This window comes from Oncorhynchus kisutch, unplaced genomic scaffold (genome assembly GCF_002021735.2).
Source record: "Oncorhynchus kisutch isolate 150728-3 unplaced genomic scaffold, Okis_V2 scaffold1169, whole genome shotgun sequence".
NCBI lineage: Eukaryota > Metazoa > Chordata > Actinopteri > Salmoniformes > Salmonidae > Oncorhynchus > Oncorhynchus kisutch.
This window is the reverse complement of record NW_022263114.1, coordinates 39,366-50,000: the sequence shown is the minus strand read 5'-3', so window position 1 is coordinate 50,000 and position 10,635 is coordinate 39,366. Positions and strand designations below refer to the sequence as shown.

The 10,635-nt window shown below is 45.4% G+C and overlaps 1 protein-coding gene across 1 annotated transcript in view; it reads right to left on the bottom strand.

Moving 5' to 3' along the window:
- The window catches only part of LOC109881495 (unconventional myosin-IXAa), a gene marked incomplete at its 5' end in the record, with an annotated part of 74,471 nt that overhangs the window by 28,398 nt on the left and 35,438 nt on the right, over positions 1–10,635 (bottom strand). Inside the window, 5 exons of the mRNA XM_031817846.1 lie at positions 301–404; positions 1,254–1,457; positions 1,903–2,005; positions 3,248–5,164; positions 5,784–6,094. Coding sequence (XP_031673706.1) covers positions 301–404; positions 1,254–1,457; positions 1,903–2,005; positions 3,248–5,164; positions 5,784–6,094 — 2,639 coding nt within the window. The remainder of the gene's footprint in view (positions 1–300; positions 405–1,253; positions 1,458–1,902; positions 2,006–3,247; positions 5,165–5,783; positions 6,095–10,635) is intronic.

The window sequence follows — 10,635 nt, the reverse complement described above, 5'->3', positions numbered from 1 at the left end:
AACACTTTGTAGAGTCAACATGGGCCAGCATCCCTGTGGAACGCTTTCAACACTTTGTAGAGTCAACATGGGCCAGCATCCCTGTGGAACGCTTTCAACACTTTGTAGAGTCAACATGGACCAGCATCCCTGTGGAACGCTTTCAACACTTTGTAGAGTCAATGCCCTGACGAATTGAGGCTGTTCTGAGGGCAAAAGGGAGGGATGCAACTCAACATTAGGAAGATGTTCGTAATGTTTTGTAAACTCAATGTATACTGTATTAAAATGACTACAATGGACACCATGATAGGAACAAACCTTCCATCTGACTGGGCGTTCTTGCGTATCGTGTCAACTTTGGCCAGATCTCCCGACGACATGGCCTTATGTATCTTCTTCTGTTCCTCAGAGCTGGTGGAAGGCTGAAACACCAATGAATGACACAATGTCAATGACATCATACATAAATAGATATGACAGTTAAAAGAGACTTTTCAATATCTACAGTACTAACTGAAGTCGTGTTACTCTACATCTACGTTTTCCTATCTCACAGGAGACAGGAGGATTTTCCCCCACGCCAGTAGATGGCAGTACAACAATGGATTCCTTGACAAAATGTAGCACTTCCACTAGCCTGAGTTGTCAGTTGTACTCAAGTCTAACATTATTCAATACGGTCTATAGCTCAGTTTTTCACTAGCATACCTGACTAGCAGTATAGCTAACATGGATAGCCAGATAGCACAATAAAGACAGTTTATGTCACGCTGAAGTAAAGAGGTCAGGAATGTGTGTTAATTAATCATCAGGGAGGAAGGTCAAGGTTGAGCGATGACCTTCAACCCAGGATCCCAGGGTTCGGTCAGAGAGCAGGGCTACTGGTGAGAAGAGAAAGCTAACAGGCTAACAAGCTACAGTAACACATGCCATGGCTGATTATGCTGACAGAGAGGAAAAAGGAGAAGGAGAGTATCACTTCTGGGCTGTGAAGAAGTGAGGAGGCAGGCTAAGTTAGGCTAGAACCTTGATCAGGTTTTAAAGAGAAGAGTGTGTTAGCATCGTTGAAACAGTTCATGCTCAGAGGAAAAGGAAAAATCGAGTTAAAGCGTAGGTTGTTTTAGTTGAGTTGATCGGTAGCGCAGGTCTACCCAGCCAGTGCTGAAGAGGGTTAACAGCAGGGGAAAAAAGACGGCCGTCCCAATGTGAACTTCTATTAGTTGAATTGGGGTGTAGAGGCCGAGGTTTAGGTATGGGTCTGTTTTCTTTACCATCTCTGAGTCACTGAAACACTCAAAGGAATCCTGTTTAGGGATGGTTGGGGAGTAGGGGGGAGGGGAGGAGAGGGGGGGCTTTCCGTCGTACTCGTCCTCCTCCTCCGACTCGCCCCCCAGCGAGGAGGTCGGCGTGCGGGTCAGAAAGTCAGAGCGTGTCCGAGCCATGCGGGCTTTCTTTCTGTGGCCCGCCCTGCTGACCTGGTTGACCAAAAACGATATAACAACAGTTGAAACACACTCACAAACAGGCCAATGAACACGGCTTTCCTCTTTAGGACCTGTGGATACTAGACAGGGTCTTGGATGCCCCGATGTTTCCCTTTTCAATCTGTGCAACTTTCTCTCTGTGTCGCCATCTTTGTATTCCGTCGGTCTCACGCTCTCTAAGATGTCTTTTTTAAATTAACCTTTATTTAACTTGGAAAGTCAGTTAAGAAAACATTCTTATTTTACAATGATGGCCTACCCCGACCAAACCCTCCCCTAACCTGGACGACGCTGCTCCAAATGGAAACACATGCAAACCCTTAGAACACATACAGAAATACACACAATATTTATTTATCAGTTGGATTATTTGATATGGACATGCAAATACACACAAACATTATGACAAATGCTACCGGTTCTGCCATTCACTCACCTCCTGTGTTTTCAGTCCTATGGTGGGCTTGGTGCTTGAGGAGGGGCCCTCTTTTGGGACTGCTACAGGCTTCTCTTGATTGACAGGCTTCTCCTTGTCAAACCTAAAACATATAGAGTCAGGGAATGAAGAGGGGGTTAAAGCTGCAATATGTAGCTTTTAGAGCAACCTGACCAACTTCACATAGATATGTGAATTATAGATCTGTCATTCTCATTGAAAGCAAGTCTAAGAAGTGGTAGATATGTTCTATGGGCACTATTTCTATGCTTTTGTTTAGCATCTTTTACTTTTGGTTTTGTACACCAGTTTCAAACAGCTGAAAATACAATGTTTTTGGTTATGGAAAATATACTTCACAGCGGTTTGGATGATACAATGATTCTCTACAATCAGAGTTGTTGTCATAAACTGAAATTAGGCGAACTATTAGTGATTTCTGCATATTGTACCTTTAAGTTTCTGTGAAATAGTAAATCATTATTCCAAACCAATTCATTCTCAAGCAACACCTATTTTTCTGATATTTGTTTTTTACTTATATAACCTTTATGTGAACTATGCATCTATTAGGGCTCTTGGTTTCATTTCAGAGGTTAAGAATGATGTATGATATACGTTTTTAGGAATAATCTCCCATGTGTTTCAATGTCTAGTTGGGTAGTTAAGGCACTTACAGTACATGATAACTCCATGTGTAGTTGGCTGGTAAAGGTACCTACAGTACATGATAACTCCATGTGTAGTTTGCTGGTAAAGGTACCTACAGTACATGATAACTCCATGTGTAGTTGGCTGGTAAAGGTACCTACAGTACATGATAACTCCATGTGTAGTTGGCTGGTAAAGGTACCTACAGTACATGATAACTCCATGTGTAGTTGGCTGGTAAAGGTACCTACAGTACATGATAACTCCATGTGTAGTTGGCTGGTAAAGGTACCTACAGTACATGATAACCCCATGTGTAGTTGGCTGGTAAAGGTACCTACAGTACATGATAACTCCATGTGTAGTTGGCTGGTAAAGGTACCTACAGTACATGATAACTCCATGTGTAGTTGGCTGGTAAAGGTACCTACAGTACATGATAACTCCATGTGTAGTGAGGCTGGTAAAGGTACCTACAGTACATGATAACTCCATGTGTAGTTGGCTGGTAAAGGTACCTACAGTACATGATAACTCCATGTGTAGTTGGCTGGTAAAGGTACCTACAGTACATGATAACTCCATGTGTAGTTGGCTGGTAAAGGTACCTACAGTACATGATAACTCCATGTGTAGTTGGCTGGTAAAGGTACCTACAGTACATGATAACTCCATAGCTGGATTCAATACTCACTTAGAGAACGCCACTCTGTCTTTGGGCGCAAAGAAGATGTTTTCCGACATGTCAGTCATGCTGATGCTGGTGCCCTGATTAGCTGGGGCCTTCTTGGGAACCCTCCCTCTGGCTCCTCCTCCCCCGCCCTCTCTGGACTCCAGGGTCAAATTTGGTGCCCAGCCATCCGCAATGGGTCTCCCATCCCTGGTCTTTGTTTTGGGGGCTGAGGGAGGTGGAGGAAGCCGGGCCTGGTTGGGCTGGGCCTTGTTGGGCTGGGCCTTGTTGGGCTGGGCCTTGTTGGGCTCAGGATGGGGCATGGAGACACTCTGGATGTCCATCGGCCCAGGAGGAGAGAGGTATGCGTGGGCAGCGGACACAGACTGGGTCCTGGAGGGAGGAGCCAGAGCCGGGGCTCTCTCGATGAGAAGGGAGCTGGGTCTAAGGGGCCTGGTAGATGTAGCTGCGGTTGCACTCCTGTCTTGGGGGGGCCCTCCCTGCCGGCTCTGCTGGATCCTGACCAGGGCCTCACCCCTCTGCTTCTCCAACAGTTCCCTCTCGTGCTGGGCGAAGTGGTGCCGCTGTCTCTCCAGAACCTCCTTCTGCTTCCGGATCTGGTCCATCATCTCCCGCTCGTTCTGCTGCTGCAGGTGCCGCTGCCTCTCCTCCTTTTCCTCGTTCAGTCGTTCCAGCTTCTCCAGGACCAACTGGTTGGCAGCCGGGACAGGGGTGGGGCCAGAGATGGGGATGACTGGGGCGGGATCTAGTGGTGGAACGGGTGCAGGGACTGGTAGCCGTGGCGATGAAGGGGATTCGCCGGTTTGTGCCGACCCGTCACAAACCTCTACAGGGGGAAGACAAACGACGGCACCACTGAGCTCCTCCTGATCCAGGGGGGTTTCCTTCTGCATGCTGATGACCACAACCACAGGTCGCCGTGACAATTCCCGCCTTTGTTTGATTGACTTGAGCTGCTTGGTGACGATGGTGGTACTAGTGGTATCGGCCTCGAGGGGTCGCGAAGAGTCATCGCCAAGACGATGGGTGATGAACAAGCTGCCATCAGTTGACGGGACGTAAAAGGTAGGGAGGTAGTTCTCTATCTTGGGCGGAGGTGGAGAGGCGGCAGCCGGTTCTAGCTTGGCCTGACTCTGACTGTTTGGAGGTGGGGAGGCGTCATTGGACACAGAAGCCCTGGGAGGCTCCTTCGACACAAGGCTGACCTCCGGGGCCTGCTCCAGCTGCACTTCAGAAGAGAGGGGGGAACCAAGCTCCTCCTCATCTGCCAAAGGTGCACTCTCCCTGAGTATCTCGTCATCCATGCTGAGTAGCTCGAAGCTGCCCTTGGAGCTCTGGCTGTCGGGGGTTCCGGGTCCCTGGGGGGAGCGGCGAGGAGGGGTGGTGGTGGGGGCCAGCTCGGCCGACCAGCGCCTCTCTTCAGAGGGGGACGAGGCCCCACCACTGCCTGTGGCCCGCACCTTGAGCAGCTCCAGGCTGAACTTGGCCTGTTCCAGCTCCCTCATCCTCCGGCTCTCCCTCTTGGCCCTGGTGGTCCTCTGGCAGGGCTCGTCCAGGGTCCTGGTCCTCTCTCTCACCACCACAGCGGCTGTCGACGAAACTGGCGGTGGTTCCGACTGGGCCCTACCTGAGCTCTCTGCGGCCCTCGCCACTCCTCCCTCACCTCCTATTTCTACACCTCGTCCCTCTTTTACCCTCTCCTCCTGGCTGTTCAGTCTCTGGAGGCTCCTTTCCCGCTCCTTGTATGAGCGGTCCTCCCATGTGCTCAGGTCCAGGCCCATGATCCTCACTGGCAGATCGTCTTCTTCTGGCGAGAGGCGCGTCTGTCCATTCTGCAGCTGCTGCTGCTGTTGTTGACTCTCTCTCTTCCTCAGCCTCAGCTCTTTCTCCCTCAGTCTCTGCTCCTTCAAATGCCCAAAGCTGTCAATCAAGGAGGCATAGTTACAGCTAAACCAATTACAAGGCAACACCACACCTTCATTGAGTCTTAATTCCTTGTTCCTTGACACAAGACAGACTAGACACTTAAAAACATATCACAGTCTCTTCCTGTTGAATGTGTGAACTCAAAGTGGCAGCCTTAATGGGAGAATGTCCTCCTCTAGCTCAGCTGACTGTTGCTACTTTGTTCTGGGTGTTTATGTAACAACATTATCTGAACAGGAGACTTTTCAGCTGGCAGGCCATGAATACGAGCACGTCACCAGTTGGACGACTGGACGTGGAGGAGGATTGGATATAGAATTATGACCAATAAGTACAGTGAATTAACTTTGCAGCAATCTCCAATCTCATTGCAAGAATGTTTCCATCAATGAGTTGAAGTTATGGAGGCATGGAAGTTCAGATGGTCTTCTGTGGCTACACTGCCTTCATCAAATGTTCCATGGCTTTTCATATTGATTTCCATAATGATTCATAAGCATCCAGAAACAGTAATGAAGCAAGCTCAGCTGCAGATAGAAATGTAATATGTAGAACAGACTATTCACTCTCATGTCTGCTCTAAAACTTTCTGCAACACTTCACATTAGTTTACCTCTGTCTGGCCAGGTAGCCTTTGCCCGCTGCCTGTAGCAGCGTCATGGTGCCACGCAGTCGCAGGTAGGCCTCTCTGGCCATGTGGCAGCGCCAGGCTGTCTGGATGGCGAGTGCCGCCCCCTCCCGTTCTCGCCGCTTCAGTAACGCCCTCCACTCCCTCTGCAGCAGCAGGGCCGCCTCCCGCCACAGCCCGAACCTCCAGCGCTCCTTGTACCCCCGCCAAGCTGTCTGGATGCACAAGGCTGCCCCCTCCTGGATGCTTGGGTCGTAGTCATCCTCCTGCTTGGACTGGTAGGCACGCCACCATTTCTGTGTGAGGGGAAGTATTTTTTTTATTTAACCTTTATTTAACTAGGCAAGTCAGTTAAGAACCAATTCTTATTTACAATGACGGGCCTACACCGGCCAAACCCGGACGGCGCTGTAGGTGAGATCAGAGCTGTGGATGTTACCACATTTATAGTATGATGGAATTTATTACATTTATTGGATTTGAGTCCATTCTTCTGTAGCAACGTCCAATCCTGACCCCCCCCAGGAGGGCCTGGGGGGCTAGGAGGCTAGGTGTGTTAGGGGGCTTAGCGGTATTAGGAGGGCCTGGGGGGCTAGGAGGCTAGGTGTTTAGGGGGTCAGCGGTATTAGGAGGGCCTGGGGGGCTAGGTGTTTAGGGGGTCAGCGGTATTAGGGGGCCTGGGGGGCTAGGAGGCTAGGTGTGTTAGGGGGCTTAGCAGTATTAGGAGGGCCTGGGGGACTAGGAGGCTAGGTGTGTTAGGGGGCTTAGCGGTATTAGGAGGGCCTGGGGGGCTAGGAGGCTAGGTGTTTAGGGGGTCAGCGGTATTAGGAGGGCCTGGGGGGCTAGGAGGCTAGGTGTTTAGGGGGTCAGCGGTATTAGGAGGGCCTGGGGGGCTAGGAGGCTAGGTGTTTAGGGGGTCAGCGGTATTAGGAGGGCCTGGGGGGCTAGGAGGCTAGGTGTGTTAGGGGGCTTAGCGGTATTAGGAGGGCCTGGGGGGCTAGGAGGCTAGGTGTTTAGGGGGTCAGCGGTATTAGGAGGGCCTGGGGGGCTAGGAGGCTAGGTGTTTAGGGGGTCAGCGGTATTAGGGGGCCTGGGGGGCTAGGAGGCTAGGTGTGTTAGGGGGCTTAGCAGTATTAGGAGGGCCTGGGGGACTAGGAGGGGCTGGGATTTGGCACTACTGTATAAAATAATGTTTAGTATAGTCAGGGAAAATGTTGTCAAAACAGGACACAAAGCTATCCAAACTTGGATGACTACACAAAGAGCAAAAGCAGGCTCAGCAGAGATAAAAGAAATGCATGAACTGTTTGACAGACCTTTTGTTCTCCTGCTCTGGGAACATTATCACAACTCCTCCATGCTTTATTTCCTTTTGTAAGCTCTCTCCTTCAGTCTCTGGCTATTAACACTTCTACCCATTGATTGGATTTATTTTTCTTTTCAACCAGACAAAGCCAAAACACCCGAGTCTCTTTCCAAAGGACCAATTAGGCGTTTCCAGTGTGAACAGACATAATACGAGGCCCTCTCCAAGCAGGGAAGGGAGAAGTGTTGAACAGGGAAACATTAAAGGGTTAAAGGCGGGTAACAAGGGTAGATGCCCTGATCCACTTTGTTATTTTTTGTTTCGTTTGTTGTTTGTTTTATACTGTTTTTCACACTGTGTATTCATTTACTGTATTCTTCACATATCTCTTTCTAATATATCTACTACTGAACATTGCATTTTGTTACACTGTTTATTCACACTGAATATCTATATACTGGATTCCTGACCTAGCTCACTGTAATATATCTACTGCTGTACATATTCTTAAGTAGTTATTGTAGGTGTAAATACAGATTGCTTTTGGATTACTGATAGTGTATACTGGATTACTGATAGTGTATACTGGATTACTGATAGTGTATACTGGATTACTGATAGTGTATACTGGATTACTGATAGTGTATACTGGATTAGTTTGGATAACTGATAGTGTATACTGGATTAGTTTGGATAACTGATAGTGTATACTGGATTAGTTTGGATAACTGATAGTGTATACTGGATTAGTTTGGATAACTGATAGTGTATACTGGATTAGTTTGGATTACTGATAGTGTATACGGGATTAGTTTGGATAACTGATAGTGTATACTGGATTAGTTTGGATAACTGATAGTGTATACTGGATTAGTTTGGATTACTGATAGTGTATACTGGATTAGTTTGGATTACTGATAGTGTATACGGGATTAGTTTGGATTACTGATAGTGTATACTGGATTAGTTTGGATAACTGATAGTGTATACTGGATTAGTTTGGATAACTGATAGTGTATACTGGATTAGTTTGGATAACTGATAGTGTATACTGGATTAGTTTGGATAACTGATAGTGTATACTGGATTAGTTTGGATAACTGATAGTGTATACTGGATTAGTTTGGATAACTGATAGTGTATACTGGATTAGTTTGGATAACTGAATTACTGGATTAGTTTGGATAACTGAATTACTGGATTAGTTTGGATAACTGAATTACTGGATTAGTTTGGATAACTGATAGTGTATACTGGATTAGTTTGGATAACTGATAGTGTATACTGGATTAGTTTGGATAACTGATAGTGTATACTGGATTAGTTTGGATAACTGATAGTGTATACTGGATTAGTTTGGATAACTGATAGTGTATACTGGATTAGTTTGGATAACTGATAGTGTATACTGGATTAGTTTGGATAACTGATAGTGTATACTGGATTAGTTTGGATAACTGATAGTGTATACTGGATTAGTTTGGATAACTGAATTACTGGATTAGTTTGGATAACTGATAGTGTATACTGGATTAGTTTGGATAACTGATAGTGTATACTGGATTAGTTTGGATAACTGATAGTGTATACTGGATTAGTTTGGATAACTGAATTACTGGATTAGTTTGGATAACTGATAGTGTATACTGGATTAGTTTGGATAACTGATAGTGTATACTGGATTAGTTTGGATAACTGATAGTGTATACTGGATTAGTTTGGATAACTGAATTACTGGATTAGTTTGGATAACTGATAGTGTATACTGGATTAGTTTGGATAACTGATAGTGTATACTGGATTAGTTTGGATAACTGATAGTGTATACGGGATTAGTTTGGATAACTGATAGTGTATACTGGATTAGTTTGGATAACTGATAGTGTATACTGGATTAGTTTGGATAACTGATAGTGTATACTGGATTAGTTTGGATAACTGATAGTGTATACTGGATTAGTTTGGATAACTGATAGTGTATACTGGATTAGTTTGGATAACTGATAGTGTATACTGGATTAGTTTGGATAACTGATAGTGTATACTGGATTAGTTTGGATAACTGATAGTGTATACTGGATTAGTTTGGATAACTGATAGTGTATACTGGATTAGTTTGGATAACTGATAGTGTATACTGGATTAGTTTGGATAACTGATAGTGTATACTGGATTAGTTTGGATAACTGATAGTGTATACTGGATTAGCTCTGACATTCCGGATTTCTTCTTTCTAGTTTTTGATTATTATTATTTGTGTACTTGTTTGCCAATTTTGCTGCACTATTAGGCTCTAGTTACACAAGCATTTTGCTGCACTATTAGCCTCTAGTTACACAAGCATTTTGCTGCACTATTAGCCTCTAGTTACACAAGCATTTTGCTGCACTATTAGCCTCTAGTTACACAAGCATTTTGCTGCACTATTAGCCTCTAGTTACACAAGCATTTTGCTGCACTATTAGCCTCTAGTTACACAAGCATTTTGCTGCACTATTAGCCTCTAGTTACACAAGCATTTTGCTGCACTATTAGCCTCTAGTTACACAAGCATTTTGCTGCACTATTAGCCTCTAGTTACACAAGCATTTTGCTGCACTATTAGCCTCTAGTTACACAAGCATTTTGCTGCACTATTAGCCTCTAGTTACACAAGCATTTTGCTGCACTATTAGCCTCTAGTTACATAAGCATTTTGCTGCACTATTAGCCTCTAGTTACACAAGCATTTTGCTGCACTATTAGGCTCTAGTTACACAAGCATTTTGCTGCACTATTAGCCTCTAGTTACACAAGCATTTTGCTGCACTATTAGCCTCTAGTTACACAAGCATTTTGCTGCACTATTAGGCTCTAGTTACACAAGCATTTTGCTGCACTATTAGCCTCTAGTTACACAAGCATTTTGCTGCACTATTAGCCTCTAGTTACACAAGCATTTTGCTGCACTATTAGCCTCTAGTTACATAAGCATTTTGCTGCACTATTAGCCTCTAGTTACACAAGCATTTTGCTGCACTATTAGCCTCTAGTTACATAAGCATTTTGCTGCACTATTAGGCTCTAGTTACACAAGCATTTTGCTGCACTATTAGCCTCTAGTTACACAAGCATTTTGCTGCACTATTAGCCTCTAGTTACACAAGCATTTTGCTGCACTATTAGCCTCTAGTTACACAAGCATTTTGCTGCACTATTAGGCTCTAGTTACACAAGCATTTTGCTGCACTATTAGGCTCTAGTTACACAAGCATTTTGCTGCACTATTAGCCTCTAGTTACACAAGCATTTTGCTGCACTATTAGCCTCTAGTTACACAAGCATTTTGCTGCACTATTAGCCTCTAGTTACACAAGCATTTTGCTGCACTGTTAGCCTCTAGTTACACAAGCATTTTGCTGCACTGTTAGCCTCTAGTTACACAAGCATTTTGCTGCAACCGCAAAATATCTGTCCAACTCTAGACGCAACCAATAAACATGGATTTAATTTTGATTTGATCCTGGAGTGCCATTGCAGGGTTTCATTCCA